This window comes from Ceratotherium simum, chromosome 4 (genome assembly GCF_057802395.1).
Source record: "Ceratotherium simum simum isolate JZ-2026a chromosome 4, ASM5780239v1, whole genome shotgun sequence".
Classification (NCBI taxonomy): Eukaryota; Metazoa; Chordata; class Mammalia; order Perissodactyla; family Rhinocerotidae; genus Ceratotherium; species Ceratotherium simum.
Window position 1 is genome coordinate 86,219,726 of NC_141903.1, and position 16,332 is coordinate 86,236,057.

At 38.4% G+C, this 16,332-nt stretch overlaps 1 protein-coding gene across 4 annotated transcripts; it reads left to right on the forward strand.

Moving 5' to 3' along the window:
* Window positions 1–1,103: 1,103 nt before the first annotated feature.
* On the forward strand, window positions 1,104–16,013 carry MTX3 (metaxin 3). 4 transcript variants are annotated; one of them, XR_001393032.2, is made up of 9 exons: window positions 1,104–1,187; window positions 1,698–1,767; window positions 2,137–2,213; window positions 3,190–3,282; window positions 3,798–3,980; window positions 4,127–4,203; window positions 4,705–4,862; window positions 5,252–5,349; window positions 6,146–6,183. XR_001393032.2 is itself a non-coding variant. In XM_014797566.2 (9 exons), the coding sequence occupies exons 1-9, from the start codon at window positions 1,107–1,109 to the stop codon at window positions 9,318–9,320; spliced, it is 939 nt and encodes a 312-aa protein (XP_014653052.1). In that variant the 5' UTR covers window positions 1,104–1,106; the 3' UTR covers window positions 9,321–16,013. The 4 variants fall into 4 exon arrangements, 3 of the variants coding, with proteins under 3 accessions (XP_014653052.1, XP_087286253.1, XP_014653057.1); XM_014797566.2 differs by lacking the exon at window positions 5,252–5,349 and adding an exon at window positions 9,210–16,013 and having other exon boundaries at window positions 6,146–6,234; XM_087430127.1 differs by lacking the exons at window positions 3,798–3,980; window positions 5,252–5,349 and adding an exon at window positions 9,210–16,013 and having other exon boundaries at window positions 6,146–6,234.
* Window positions 16,014–16,332: the final 319 nt, after the last annotated feature.

A 16,332-nucleotide genomic window follows, 5' to 3' on the forward strand; every position in this document is an offset into this window, starting at 1 on the left:
AACTCAGAGGAATGACTGGGAGGGTATCCCAGAAAGACTACTGTGCCTTCTAGAAGAAAACCCCAGCACCCAAGTCCTGACTCCAGGACCCAGTAGCAAGTTAGGATCACAGCATTCCCAAGGCCTATCTTTCCTCTTTAATAGTTTTTCTCAGAAATTGTCAGTTTGATGTTCAAGAAATATTTAATTCATGTCCATTAGGCCCACAGACACTACTGGCTATGTGAGTTGCAGGGCCCAGTCCAAAATAAAAATGCAGGGCCCTTGTTCCAAAACTATTAAGAATTTCAAGACCATGACAGCAGAACATTAAGGCAAGTGTGGGCCCATCTAAGCCCAGGGTCCTGTCTGACTGCACAGGGCTCACATCTATGAAGCCAGCCATGTTCTATCTTCAAAGAGCTTCCAGTACAGGGAAAGGCAAAAGATCTATATGGGACAGAAGCTACAATTCAAGTATGTACATGGGGCTGCAGGAACCCAGAAGCTCCTAACTTAGTAAAATCATCCCAGAGAAGGTGACAGTTAAGCTCATTTTTGAGGGAGGAGTGAGAGGACAAAAATACTCCAGACTGAAGGGAGGCAGAATTCACCTGACAAATTTCAGGAATAGGGTTACTTTTAAGGAGAGTGGAGCAAGTGAACATGAGGGTGACACAATTGAGATTGAGAGTGGAATGAGGCAGAGGCCAAATATATGGGGGAAGACGTTGAAAAATTATTGAGTACCTACTGTATGCCAACTTCTTTCCCCCATGTCATAATCTTAAACACTCAGAACAATCCTGTAAATAAACTGCCATGCCTAGTTTACAAACGGGTTAGTTTAGGTACAGGGTCGTAATGTTCAAAGGGCTTGGGACACTTTAGGCATGCAATAAATATTTGAGGAAGACTGGTGGGTCTATCTGGCTTACGGCCCAGAAGGACTCAACCCCAGGCAAAGCTCATTTTAAGCGCTCTGCTAACTCTACCAGAAGTCTTCTCTGCATCTCTCCAGAGGCCAAAGTTACCCTTCCCTCCCCTTGTCCCGCCCCGGCATTTCCACGTGCCGGAAATTGAGCTGCAAAAGTACTTCCGGGATAGCAAAGGTCGGCCCCGGCAAGATGGCGGCTCCCTTGGAGCTCAGTTGCTGGGGAGGCGGCTGGGGGCTCCCATCGGTACACAGCGAGTCCCTGGTGGTGATGGTGAGGCCGCCTCGCGGGCCAGGGCGCGGGAGAGCAGGGGCGGGGCCAGAGGCACGAGGCTGGCTGGGGCCGGGCCCGGCGGCTTGACGCGGTTCCCCGGGGCGCTGCGGGGTCGAGGCCGGCCGGGGCGCTGCTCGCTGCACCGCCCTGGGCTCCCTGCCGTCGACGAGTCACAGCCTGGCCTGTGACCCCGCCGAGGCCTGGCGGGAGAGTCCTGACTTCTCCGCTTGGCTCCGAGTTTTCTCAGCCTTGCAAAGCTGTCTGGCGGTGGAGTGAAGCCCGAAGCAGGGGGCGCCCGCGCCCCGTTCTGCAGCCCCCGGAGCTTTTGCGGAGAAAAGTCCCCGAAAGCTGGGTGGCTTGCGCGCGCGTCCCCGGCTGGAGATCGGGGGAGGGTCGCGGCCCCCTGTCAGGCGTTTCTGCCTTCGGGGGACGAAGCTGTGAAGTAAAGCTGCTCTGCAGATTTGCATTACGTACTCAGTCTAAAATGTTATATTGCAAACTCTGTTTCAGGCTTACGCCAAATTTTCTGGTGCACCCTTGAAAGTCAATGTCATAGATAACACCTGGAGAGGTTCAAGAGGTACAGTGTAATCTTTTAAACACCCCTTTCCGCCATCTTTAAGTCCCCCCCCCCCCCCCATTTAAAACTTGGAGGCATATAGCCGTGGACTACCTTGGGGTTTTAGTTTCTTCTTGCCATGACCTTGGCTGTGTGTTGCTTAAGGTTTGATCATTCTGAGTAATACTTCAAAGGACAAGCCAAATCAGTGGAAATTATGAGAAATGAAAATGTTCTCTAAAACTGCTCTTGGTGAAATTGCAAAAACCCAAGATGAGCTTACTCATTTTTTCCCCCTCCAAATGTGCAATTGGTATAGTTTTAGGGTGTTGGAATCTCTTCAGAGGAAATAGAATGTTTCCTTGTATGTAAACTATTTTTTGATTATAGGTGATGTACCAGTTTTGACAACTGAAGACAACTTTGTTTCTCAGCCAGCAAAAATACTAAACTTTTTAAGAAAACAGGTGGGTGGTTCCTTTTGAAGAAGTAAATTGCTGATCCCTGCATGTTACTTTTTAAAAAAATACATTTTAAGGTTTGAGGAGTTTTTTTAGAATTCTTTTTTGCCAACTCAGTAGACAGTTGGAGATACCTGGGGTTTGATATAAAAATAGACTTGAAAATTACTGCTGAAAATCATGAGTTATGCTGTGATTCAAAAGTCATATAGTGAGTAAAGTCAATTTATATTTTCATGCACTTTGCTTGGATTTTTTGAAGTTTAGGGTAAAAACAGATTCTGTTTAGCCATATTCGCTATTACAGTTATTGATATGACTGTCAGTTTAGCCACAGAGTTGCTACACATTCTGTGCTGGGTATGACTTCTGAGTTCCCACCAACTAGCAACTATTTACTTAATTTTTAAAAAGCACTTAACTAATAGTTGCAGTTAAGTGTTTCATGAAATAATGTATCTAAAATGTTTGACCATGTAAAGATTTATATAATGTATCCAAAATGTTTAAAATGTAAAGATTTATCTAAATGCAAAAGTTACTGTTGGTTTTGCAAATTTTTTTTTTTTAAATAAGTCCTATGTCAACATGGAACTTTTATAAATAGAAGGTTTTCTTTCTTTTGTCATGGGGAAAAATGCAACCAATTAGAACTTTTTCCTTATTGTTAACAAAAATAATAATAGCTTCTATTTATTAAGTTTGTACTACATGCCAGTGCACTAAACTGTCATTAACAATCATTGAAATAATAGCAGTTAAAAAAAAAATCATAATGTCTATTGACCTTACTGCATGCATGATGCTTTGCTAAGAACTTTATTTGCATTAGGCAGTATTTGTCACTGAATTTGTATTTCTCTTTTCCCCTTTTAATATCATGTTTGCCGTGTTTGAGTAAGAATAGGAATCCTAATTTATTTAGCTTCATTGTTTTGGGGTGCTCTTGACTGAGGTTTTTTGATTTTATATTTTTTAATAGAAATATAATGCTGATTATGAACTCTCGGCAAGACAAGGGGCAGATACACTGGCTTACATTGCTCTCCTCGAAGAGAAGCTTCTTCCTGCAGTGGTGAGCATTGGTGAATATTACAGTATTTTAATGACTTACTGAAAATGTACTTAATCTGTTTAGGAAAAAAATAATGAAAAAGGCTTAAGAGAGGAAATTTCATTTATGTATTAATCTTGATTCTTTCATGTTACTGTGAAACTGGATTCTGTTAGACCTTCAACTAGTGTGTACAAAAACAAAGTGAAAGATAATGTCATTTTGGAAATAAAAATTCTTATGGAAGATGGAGTTTATTACTCCATGTATAGAATTGGGTGAACTGTAATTCATTCAGTCAACAAATATTTATTGAGCACCTACTGTGTGCCAGGCCTTGTTCTGGGTGGCTGGATATAGCAATCAACAAAACTCACGTGTAAAATTTTGTTTTATCCTTGAGTCTTTCTAACTGGAAAATTTGTATGAAGTCACTTGATACAAAGATATTTATGAAAAAAAACTTTCACATCGATTGTGTGATCTTTCTTTTAGTAAAAGAATATCCTTGTAGTGTTTTCCCCCTTTTTTTGCAGCTTCACACATTCTGGGTTGAGAGTGACAATTACTTTACTGTGACAAAGCCATGGTTTGCTTCACGAATTCCTTTTCCCTTGAGTTTGATCCTGCCTGGAAGAATGTCTAAGGGGGCACTGAATAGGATTCTCCTGACTAGAGGAGAGCCTCCCCTCTACCACCTCCGAGAAGTGGAGGCACAGGTATGGTTGGGGTTATCTTCAGAGCAAGGGCCCTCTGGAGGAGGGACAAGAGAGATGGCAGAGATGAACTTACCTATAGATACCTGCCTAAAAAGGACTTCTAGAGCATCTTTCCTACCTTTGAGATGTAATTTCATCCTTATTAGATATACAGAGATGCCAAGGAGTGCCTAAATCTTCTGTCAAACAGATTGGGAACATCTCAGTTCTTCTTTGGAGATACGTGAGTGCATTCTTTTAAATATCATTTTGATGCTTTGTGTGCATATATTCAATGAGTAGTTATTTAAAGCAAGTCCCCTTCCCCCCACCATGAGTTTTTCACTTAAAGAAACAACTTTAATAGATTTTTTACCATAGGAAACTTTTTCTGTCGGTGGTAATCTAACATTGACTTAATATGCTGCATATGTGAATTTAAAACATCTAAAACTATTTCCACCCTGTCTCAAGTCTCTATGTAACACTTGAAAGTAAAGATGAATCTTTAAGTTACGACTTAATTTTCTTCTAAATAAAATAAATGGTTAGAATGTTTTTAAAAAACTAGTAATGAGTAAAACCCTAGTTGCATCATTTTTATAAGCTAAAATGGGTCGTAAACCTTTTAAAAGACTATATTATATACTTGAGAATTGACAAATATATTTGAGAAAAATTTTTTAACATAACCCCAAGTTAATATTTTCTTATGGCATGTAAAAAATCCTTAATTTATTTTTAGGCCTTCTACCCTGGATGCCTATGTATTCGGTTTTCTTGCACCTCTTTATAAAGTACGCTTTCCTAAAGTTCAGTTACAAGAACATTTGAAACAGCTCTCCAACCTGTGTCGCTTTTGTGATGACATCCTAAACAGTTATTTTAGGCATAGTCTTGGAGGTAAGCTGGCTCCTCTTCAGCTAATCTTTGTTTGCATAGAATGTTTGCATATTCTCCGAAGGATGTATAAGCAGAATTCACTACTTATTAAAGAAGTTTGTGTATTGTCTTTAAATGCTGGTTTATAGCACTTCAAAACGTTGCATTTTTCTAACTTTACTTTTATTCCCATGTGTTAGTTCTTATTTAAATAGCAAAATAGATATTTACCTTTTGTCTATTCTTCAGAATTTTATACGTTTCTTGCTTCTTGTTCTTTTAAAAACATTGCCCCTTTGAAGTGGGTCATTTTCTTCTAAAAGTTAACCAAAGGTATTTATTGAGTCTCTTGCTGAAAGATAGCATTTATCCTAACGCAAATGGGCAATTACTTTAAATGTTGCTTCTAGCATTTTCCTGCGTGAACAGAAAATCAGCAGCAGACTGATTTTGGTGAGGTACATTCCTATGATTCCACTCCTTGAGAACTGATTGCATCAGACTGGAGGTATTGTAAATAGAGGACACCTGTCACTTAGGATATGATTCTTTGGGAGCGTGGGGCCTTGTGTGTAAGTGATTGGGATGCTCAGTTTGTATTGGGAGAGTTGGCAGAAATTGTCCTTTTAAGAAACAGAAGTTATAGGGATAGCTGGCTTAGGGACAGTTTATTTTTTATGGTGGGTTGTGTGTTTTGTATGTAAGGAGGGGTTAGTAGTTTGGGAGTTACAAAATTAGGTAACTTTCAACTTTGTTACTTTGGAGCAGTAGTTAGCAAACCTGACTACAGGACAAACACAAAATCCTGGGTCCTATATCAGATTTACTGAATTAGAATCTCTTAGAGATAGATCTCAGGAATCTGTATTTTTTTAAGTCCCTCCAAATACTTTGTATGTCTGGTGGGGAGCTGTTTGGGAGTCACTGCGTTAGAAAGCTGTCCCAACAGTTGTGACTGAACATCTATTTGGGATGGCTGGGGAAGAGGTACAACTCAAAATGGAGAAGGAAATGGGGACCGCTGCTCTTGTCCTGATTACTGTGGCTAGCTGCCTAACACGTGGCCGACAGTGTCTGCTTAATGGGCACGTTTAGTCCTTTGTTTAGGGTTTGGTTTTGGAGCGTTGCTATCCCTCTTAACTTTGCTGTTGAACCCAGAATGGTTTTTCTCTTTGCCTTTTTTGTTGTTGTTGTTGGAGGATGGGGCACTGGGGAGGTGGGTAGACTCTAAATTCTTTCTATCTAAACAGCTTTAAAGGCTTTCAAAACTTCCTGTCTTTCTGATTTCTGTCCTGGCTTCTTAGGCATCTCTCCTGCTGGACAAGAAACGGTAGATGCCAATCTGCAGAAACTCACCCAGCTTGTAAATAAGGAATCCAACTTGATTGAAAAGGTCAAGTTCACTTCAATCATTATTTTATAGTAGTTTAGTATTTTCCTTTCTGCAATTAATATTGTAATTTGCGTTACGCATTAACTTTATCCTCTTAGTTTTTGTAAAAGAGTTTATTTTTTTAGAAAGCTGTTTAAATATACATTTACTAAAGTTGTATATAATAATGTTTTGAAGCCAGTAGTGGCCTCATTGCTTTGGGGAAAGATCTGATAATGGGATTGGGTTTATTTTTACCACACAATTAGTATTTTTCAAACTAGGAGACCCAAAAACCTGAGTTTTTAAAAAAAAAAGAAACAAAAATACTTCTTACTTGCTTGTCTGTCTGTCTCTGAAAGTTAGCATTTCTTGAGATTGTAAGCACCTGTGCTTATCCTTTCTGGTTAATAGCACTGTGATGTCTTTTTCTTTCTTCCACATGAGCTGTTTTATATGTTGTCTGCAATTTTTCACCAATGGATATTTGGCAGGTTTGGGAGTGTTGGTTTGGTGAGAGAGATGTTGAGGAACTGGGTAGGGGAGAGAGCCAATAATGGAAATTTCAAGGGTGATTCTGATTGGAAAATACAAGAGAGTTATGCATTTTTTTCCTGACTGTCTGATAAACTTGCATTTTTTCTTATACAAATGAATACTTCATTCTTTCACAAACTAATGGGGCAACATGGCCAGATAACACTGGCTAGCAATTTTTGAGGTCTGAGTACCAGGCACTATGTCCTGTGAACTTTATCTGAGTGATCTCATTTAATCCTCACGGCAGCTCTCTGTGTGCAGGTACTTGATCCTCCCATTTCACAGGTGAGGAGTAGCTCATGTCCCTGCCCAGGGGCATTCAGCTGGCAAGAGGTGGGGAGGGAATTGGAACCCTAGAGATTGGATTCCAGCATGGGCTTTGCAGTTAGTCAGCCATCTAACTCGTGAATGAGATTATGTATCCATTACTAGTAGTTTTAAGAGCCAGGTTTATAGCTGCCACTCTGGAATGACTGTTCTATTTCTTTTTCTAGTATTTCATATGTTGTTAGAACTTGAGAAGTGAGTAAAACTGCACAGTAAAATTGTAAGAGTCTGTTATTAGGGTTTGAGTAAGCTGAATGAAAGCCAAGTTTTGTCTTAATTCTTAGCCCAACCCAGTAAATCTCATGAGAGGAAAAATATTGAGTGTTAAGTGTGGATAATGGAAAGATTACTCAGACTGTTTTAGACACTTACCTGCTGGATGAAGGCTATCCACTATAGTTTCCATTTTCTTTATGTGGCAAATTCATGACAGACATGTAAAGGGAACCATGAAATACCTACATATGCAGCAAGTTAAACCAAGGGGCCCTGTCACCACTTCGTACACTCTCTTCTTGGGTTGTCATCAGTATGTGAAAGTTCCCTGACCCCGTATCAGGCACCCCCGCCCCCACTCCCCCCCCCACTTTGTTAGAGCAACAAATCCTGTTGGCTACCACTGTTCACCATTTGGACAGAAAATCTAGAGCTTAAAAAAAGAAAGAGTTATGTCAGAGGCACTTCGTTTTTGCAGAAAAAAAAGACAACAAATTGATTCAAATATTTCAGTGGGAATACTTTTTTCCATTGGAAAATTAAAAATTAATCTTTTGTTCTCTTTCCTTTCCTATAAATACTCTGTACCTCTGCTGAAACATTTCCTTTATGCTTTATAAGAGCATCTTGAGAACATAAGGAGAGTTTTGCACTGCACATATTCAAAACTAAAAAAGCCTGCCTATCAAGTGGGTAATAAGATGCTATATTCTGTTGGTGTTGGGTCTTTGATGGCAGCTGCTTTCAAGTCTTTTATGAAGTAAGCTGATAGTGAGCTCAACACCAGGGCCTGAATCTTGCACTCCATTTGTGGGGTGCTCTGGCTAAAGGTAGTTTTCTAAGGTCTGACTCAATTCTAAATAATCCTGCTCCTAGTGTTTCCAGGGATGCTAATGTACTCCTTAGGGTAAGTCTGAAACTCTTGGACATTTTCTCAATATGCTCCATATTAACTTGTTTCTCTAGAGCAGACTTAGAACTGATCGAATGTTTGGAATGCCTCTGGATTAGGTCTAAAGAATTGATCCTTCTTTCTGTCTCTTTTCCTAGCTTTCCTTGGTCTAAATACAGTTGTATGTCACTTAACGACGGGGATATGTTCTGAGAAACGCGTCATTAGGTGATTTCGTTGTGCAAACATCATAGTGTGTACTTACACAAACCCAGGTGGTACAGCCACCTATGCACCTACGCTCTATGGTACTAATCTTATGGAACCATTGTCATATGTGAATTCCGTTGTTGACTGAAAAGTTGTTAGGCGGCGCGTGGCTGTACTCGCAGCCTAAAAGAACTATTCTTTTTGGGTGAAGTACAGGTCATTTTCATTGAGGCAATGAGGTACAGTTGAAAGAACAATAAGAATAAGTTAGAATAAGAAGACCTGGGTTCAAATGTCAGCTCTCATACTAGCTTTGCAACCTAATGCAAGTTCCTTAACCTTTCTATGCTTCATTTTGCTAATCTGTAAAATAGGGGATGATTATGTCTGCCTTTTTTTCCTTCACAATTGTGTTAGGAAGAGCAAATGAGGTATTGTACGTGAACATATTTTGTAAACTGTGGAGCTTACTGTAACAGAAGTATTGGTTTTACACTTCCTGTTAGAAGACCTCTTAAACCAAGTCATGCTATGGTTGAGTTCATAGAATATTCATTTTGTGGAATTACTGTGATTTTGTGAAGGCATCAGGGATGAGCCATATTGCTTTTATACATATACTGAGTCAGCTGGTATTTGAGGTGTGACATTTAGAATTCTTGAGAGATTATTTGCCAGAAAAAGGTTTCTCTAGCAGTCCTGGAAACATATGGCTCTGTCCTCTTCTAGGCTATAGTTTGGATGGGGAGGCCACAGTCCACATAAGTGGTGCACAGCCCTTAGTCAGATGTACCTTTTGTGCTTTCCACAGATGGATGACAATCTTCGCCAAAGCCCTCAACTTCCTCCTCGGAAACTGCCAACACTTAAGTTGACTCCCGCAGAAGAAGAAAGTAATTCCTTACAAAGGCTGTCACCCTGACAGTCATCATGCTTTGTGTCCAAAGTCAAGACGATGGTTGCAGTAACCTTACACTAAGTGAGTGAAGGCAAAAAGAAAATGCCGTCAATAGGTATAAGGAAGACTCTAAAACAAAAGAAACTTTCTATGACATCTATTTTTTTTTAATTAGGAGGCTTGTCTTTTAGCTTGGCAGTGCACTTTAAATAACGTCAGAGTGAATGCTACATGAGCTTGGGGAAAGAAGAACACAGTGTACTGTATATAAAAAACCTGCCTCAATCTTGGCAGAGGTTTGCCTTTGGTTCACGTGTTGCTGACCAGAAGCTACAATTCTGTTCTGAATGTGCGCTCTTAATTTATTCAAGTTAATTTATTAATTTGGTTTTCTTAGACCAGTCTGAATATCTATGTGGCTCTTGGCTGAGGCTTTTTTCTTCTGTTTAGAAATCTGATGCCTATTTTAGACATTAGGAAAACTATATTATTCTAATATTCTATTTACTTCAGTAGAAAAGCCTGTATTTAACTTTAAAAACCAATGAAGAATGTGCTTTTTAATGATGTCTTTCATAAGTCTAATCTTTGGGGGGGTTAGTACCACATATATAGATATTAAAGGTGGTTACTATATATAGATAGTATTCATCTGACTATATGCATTTCCATATAACATTAGTATTTGCTGATTTGTTCAATATAAATTAGCAAAGGCTCTTTTAGTTTATTGAGTGAATGTGGCAGCTTTAGACCTATGTCTTTGTAGTACATCCTTAACTCTAGTCATCTCTTTCTTGGATTGATTTCAGGAGAACTGAATGTGTTGGTCATCGTTATTATGCCAGGCTGTAAAGTCTTACTGAAACTTGCCCAGTTGTTAGACACTACTCAGGAGGAACCCACCGCCAGAGTAATAGAAGTACCTACTATGTGTCAGGTCCAAGTTCACCAGGCTTGGCTCAGACCAGTGTTCTTTCATAAGAAGCATATCATGTAGTCAAAAGCTTTATGACAACTAATTGTTTTCCGTATAGTTTAACTACAGGTGAAGGATCCAATGGAATAATCAGAAATAGCAGTAGATTTTTAAGAATATTTTCTATTTATTGGTTGCTGAACTGTTAAAGTATTTGCTGTGCAGGTAATTTTACTAAAAATAGAATCTTGCTTATTTTAGTGGCTGAGGTGCTTCTGTTGTCCTAAAACCACTTCTGGGGTTTTTAAAATATAGGACCATGTTTTTGATTACTGTCTTAAAAGATTACTATGGTGCTCAGCAAATCTTATCTCATCCTACAAAAACCCTCATGTTAAGAAAACAGCTTTGTAGTCAGGTCTTGTCTAATTTGAGCTGAGTGGAGCTCAGCTGTGTTTGACCTGCATCCTCCCTATTTGTTCTGTGTTTAGGTAGCTATTTATACAGGAGTCTTTAAGTTATTGTAAATAGTTTTTCTTGAAAGTTTTAATTAAATGAGAAACAAGGTAGTCTTCAAAATCTTATTCATCTGTTTGGCTGGATTTAGGAAAAGTAATGAGTTTCACGTTACTTCTGCAGCAGGTGGGAGAGTGCTTGTGTGTGTGTGTGTGTGTGTGTGTGTGTGAGATGCATTACTCTTCTGTTAGATTCCAGCAATCTGAAATCTGTATGAATATTCTATATTGAAAATCATGACCACAGGACGTTATCATCCTCTAGGATTGATGTGTATTGGAGAAGGGTGGTTAAGCACATTAATCAAACATCTGTTTGTGCTTTAGTCAGAGTTAGTCGTTTTTAATTATGATTTATATTAAAACTCCCCAAAAGCATTTGAAGTGGCTTACAGTTGTCAAACTCAGGACAATTAAAATCAGTTTTTGGAAAAATAAAAAATTTGTAGGAAAAAGAGCTATACCAATCCCAACAAATTCTAAAATTGAATGGTAGATTTAACTCTGAGTTTCTCCATGGGCAAAGTCAAAAGATAATACTGGGTTGTGTAAATTTTCCTGTCAGTGAAACTACTAATGTTCATGAGTAAGAAAAATGAGTTTAAATTTTTATAAAAATGTGGGAGATTGTGTTCTTAAGGACACACAGACTTCAGCCAATAAGCATACTGTAATGTTTCATGTGTTGAAAGTTTAATCAAAAGACTTCATTTTAGAATAACAAGGATTTGTCCTTTTTTAGTAGAGAAGATGACTGTAAATATGATTTATTTACTTTGGGGTCATTCCTGCTTTGAAATGCCTTTAGCCTTACACTATATGTAGATCCTGATGCTTCCAGACTACCTTTCCTAAGGTACAACATGTGATTTAGATAAATAAGAATTTATATGTTGGGTTATTTAGTTGAGCTTTTTTGGTATAAGCCAATGAGATACTAGGAAGCTATAACTGAGCACAAACCACTCTAGGGATCAGCCACACATATGGGAAGCTCTTGAAAAAGAACAACTTTCCAGACTGGGGGTAGAGCTTGTGGTCAGCCTGTCAGGATATGCTTTGGATAAAGTTTGGGTTTGCTGAGATAAATGGTCCGCAGTCTTAAACAAAATATTATGAGCCACTTTCTTTTGGAAGTGATGGTGGAGGATAATATGATAAAAGGGACTATGTATGTGTTTATATTTGTTGGTAGTATAGGATTAAAAAACTGGTCAGATAATTCCCATAAGATAAAGATCCTCCATCAACCAACTGTGACCAGTCATCCATAAGATGGGCCATTCTCATAACACTAAAGAAACTGTAAAGAATGTTGAGGATAGTCATTCCTTCACAGTGGTCTTTTTCCCCTACAAAGGTTGGCATTGACAAACAAATCAAATTTCAACTTAGGTATGTTTGTATTATTTTTGGGGTACTAGAGGATTGGAGATTTTACATTAAATCCAAAGCATTTTGATTTATGTTTGTAATTTCTATTCATTTACTATTACTAGATATATTAACATGAACGAATGGGGAAGCTTAGTTCAGTCAGGGCTAATTACAATTTTCAGAAGTCTGCAAAACCAGAAAAAACTAGACATCAAAAGAGGCAGAAATTGGTAACAGTGATAGTATCTCGGAAAACAAATTTTTAAGGTAGCTTCCCGGGATAAAAGTGGTATTTGAAGTTGGTGGTATTCTTCCAAGAATATAATTTACCAGGCCTATTAGATTTTTTGACAGTTTTCATAAACTGTCAAAAATTTTAACCCTTTAAAACCAAAATATAAATGCTTAAATATAAAGACAGGCTGAGTGATGGATACATGGATCTATGCTGTTTCTGTAACTTCTTGTGAGTCTATAATTATTTCAAAATAAAAGGGTTTTAAAAAGTAAATTCAGTAGAGTAAATTTATCATTATCTACATAAACTGTAATTTAAAATTTAATGCTCCAAATATAGTTTCAGTATTCATTTCCAGATGAATAAATACATAATATAAATTAAATATAATTTATTTCATTCCTGAGTTTAAAGAAAAAAACAGCTCAGGTTTGTAACAAATGATTATCTAAAGGTTTATTTTACCTTACTAGAAAAGAAAAAAATAACCTAAAACCAAGAACTCCTTTTTCCTAGGATACAAAAAATTCTATGGTTTTATGTTTGTTATATCTTTTTCTTCCTATGGTACCTGGATTTACGTTTGAAGATAAAGTATTTTGAAGGCAGTCCTTCTGTGTCTCCACGTGGTCATCCTCCTTTGCTTTGTGTGTGTTCTCTCTCCAACTGCACAGTGGGCCAGGATATGTGCACCAGGACCACACCTTAGTGAAAACGGGGCGGCATTCTGCCTGCTTTTTGTTTTAAGCTCACGGGGATTTAGTAATTGACTTTGTCTGGGTTTGGTTATTTTTATAATTGAAATCCTGAGCAGAGTCACAGAGCATAATTCGGTTTGTGATGATGGTCTTCTGTATATGTTGTTGGCGTGAAGGATTATCTTTTGCCTTTTTTCTTGTTCAGCTCTGTGGAACTTACATTTGCTTTTCAATGTTTTCATATTTCTTTAACAGATTATTAAGAAATTTGTTGTTAGTTATGTGATCCAAAGGTCAGTAATCCTGTTATCCTCAAAAGTTTAATTGAAGTTTCATTAGACCTTCAAAATGCTGATTTTCACAGAAATATAAAGATGAAGTTTATTCTTTAAGAGTTTGTAAAATAATTTACCCAAAACTCTTGTTGAGATGTAGTGTTTGCTAAGAGCGTGGGTTACCTACCCTAGACTTAAAACTATTGTGATTGAGGAGGAGAGGTATTCTCGGAATCAAAAAGTATACAAAAATTATTAGTTCCAGACAAGGAGCCCAATGATTACTGATAAGAATTAACATTCCTGAACAATGATATAAGAAAGGGCAACTCTGAGTTGGATGTTTGTAAGTAAAGAGGGGAATGTTATGATAGAAGAGTATTCAGAGCAAAACAAAGTAGTTTCTTTAAAAAAAAAAAAACAGGAAATTAAGTCTTTTTGTATCCTCGTTATTATTAATTTGAAATTATACTGTAAGATCTTTAAAACCCATCTTTCAGTTCTTTTGAGAAGCAGTTCCTAAGGTGCATTTTGGCAGAAAATATCATTGTTATGTGAATAGAGGGTTCTGTGGCCAAATCAATTTGGGAAATGCTGGGTTATAAGGTTAAGTTACTGTGGGCTTTTCAGAACCCTTGATGTGCTGTTGTGTGGTTTCAGTCTCCAAGAAGGGCCTACATTTTATACACCATTTCCCTAATTTGTTAATGTGGATTCTTTTTAAAAGTAGGTGTCTTGTAGGATTTGGGTTCTGAGAAACACACTTAGGGAAATACTGCCCTAGCGTGTTTTTGCTTGTTTGTGCTCATTGCCAAGGTTTCCTGTTGTTGGGTGCCCCCCTGGTGAGTGGTGATCAAATGGGAAGAGACAGGTCAGGACTCCCTTGGACCAGGATGTTGAGAGGGAGTGGCTGTGGATTAGATAGGTTGGGATTTTAGGCACATGTGAGGCCCCTGGTCAGTCTACCCCTTTCCCTGGGAGTTGGCTTGGAACAGCTGAACAGGGGTGTGAACTGGTCATTTCAGAGAACTAACTAGTTCTTACATGTCTGAGACAAAGGGAACCAACTTGAAATTCCAGAACAATTTCCAAACCGTTTTTGGCTGTGCTTTAAAAGTGCCAAAAAAGGGGCCGGCCCTGTGGCTTAGTGGTTAAGTGCGCATGCTCCGCTACTGGTGGCCCAGATTCGGATCCCGGGCACGCACCGATGCACCGCTTGTCTTGCCATGCTGAGGCGGCGTCCCACATACAGCAACTACAAGGATGTGCAACTATGACATACAGCTATCTAATGGGGCCTTGGGGAGAAAAAGGGAAAAAAAAGAGGAGGATTGACAATATATGTTAGCTCAGCGCCGGTCTTCCTCCGCAAAAAGAGGAGGATTGGTGTGGATGTTAGCTCAGGGCTGATCTTCCTCACCAAAAAAAAAAAAAAAAAAAAAAAGTGCCAAAAAAGCGATGGGTATTTATAGCACTGAAGTCCATACAAGCTGGTTATTTTATACATATAAACACATACAGATATATATGTATAGACACACACATACACAGTGTCGTAGAAAGTTTACAGCTGCTTCAGTGACAAAGCAAAGAAGTTGAATGTTTTCAGATTCTATTGTTACTGAAGCCATGGTCTAAACAAGGATTGTGTGTATGTGTTTGCATTTTCTAGGATGAGGGTTTACAGTTTTCATTAACTTCTCTGCGGTTTCTGTATCCTAAAAAACTTAAATCTCACTAGACCTCCAGATTTTAGAGGACTAAGTATGTTTGATTTCATTTCAAAGTACAAAACCAGATCACTGATCAGATGTAAGGATGCTTTTTGTTTGTTTTCTGCAATGTGTCCAGTTGCATAATTGAAACTCCATGCTTTGGCTGTGTATTTGACAGGCCTGCCTTTGGGTTTTGAGTTGTGGTGTAATGCTGAACGTCTAACCACAAGAAAAGCAGTTGGATCTTGGTTCTCATTCCTCAGTTTTCCTCATGCAAATTCAGAGAAATGTCTCTTTTAATCATTTAGTTTACGTATCCCAGATCCTTGGAAATCAAGCAAAATGACCTGCCAGAGTTTGCGTCAGTCCTCAGCCAGTCATGCACTGTAGAGAAGGTTGTGCTGGCCATTCGTTCTCTGGACCGTTGGCTACTTCTTTTGCAATCCTGCATCTTTCTTCTGGGAGAAGGAAGACTGTACTCAAACTTTTATGTTAATTGCATCTACATGAGCTTTATTCCTCTTCTGACTCAATGTTTTATTTGTAAAATAAGAAATAATGTCTTTCCATTTTTCTGTTCATCCTTGAAGTAGAAATTTGAGGTGTTTATAATGTAGCTTGAGCTTTCTGGAAGATTGACAGCAAAGAAGATAAATAAGAAATACATGTGTACACATAGTGGTTTTGTTCCACCAAGCCTATCTTTGAATGGTAAACATTTTAAACATCTGTTCTAGTGTACAAATACTATGGTTTTGTTATAAAGTAAACATCTTAGAATAAGCAATGTTGATCATAATTTCAATATTCTAGTCTTGCCTAGTGTGAATATGTTTTACTCAGAGACCATGTATAAATACCCAGAAGTGGTGATGATGATCAATGTTGTAAAGAATTTATTCTGATAAATGAGAAACTGGACATAATGTCAAAATAGCTATTTTCACAATAAAATCTCAAATTGCCAGAATGTTTATTAATTCCTGATTTAATGTTATTTATTCCTTGAGGTGGAAATTTTCATTGGGAAGAGTATTTGGGTGGTTGAAAATAGTTATTCAGTGCTGGGCCTGAGCTAGATAGGAGGTGGTTCCTTTTAAAATGTCCATGTTTTCTATGATAAGTGAGGTCACTTGTGCTCTTTCCACCCCATGCTAGGGGAGGCTGGAGGCCTGCTCCCTGGGCATTGGTAGGTGTGTGACCTCAGACAGCTCACACGGCTTTTCAGGGCTACAGTTATCTCGTCTACCCTTTGGCTCTGTAAGTTTATTTAAAATTTTCCCTTTTGCCTACTTAGAT

Excerpts from the sequence above, each read along its gene's own strand:
- MTX3 (XM_014797566.2), top strand. The coding sequence starts at position 1,107 with ATGGCGGCTCCCTTGGAGCTCAGTTGCTGGGGAGGCGGCTGGGGGCTC. Across the intron at positions 2,214-3,189 it reads TAAACTTTTTAAGAAAACAG|AAATATAATGCTGATTATGA; the intron begins GTGGGTGGTTCC and ends ATTTTTTAATAG. Across the intron at positions 6,235-9,209 it reads AATCCAACTTGATTGAAAAG|ATGGATGACAATCTTCGCCA; the intron begins GTCAAGTTCACT and ends TGCTTTCCACAG.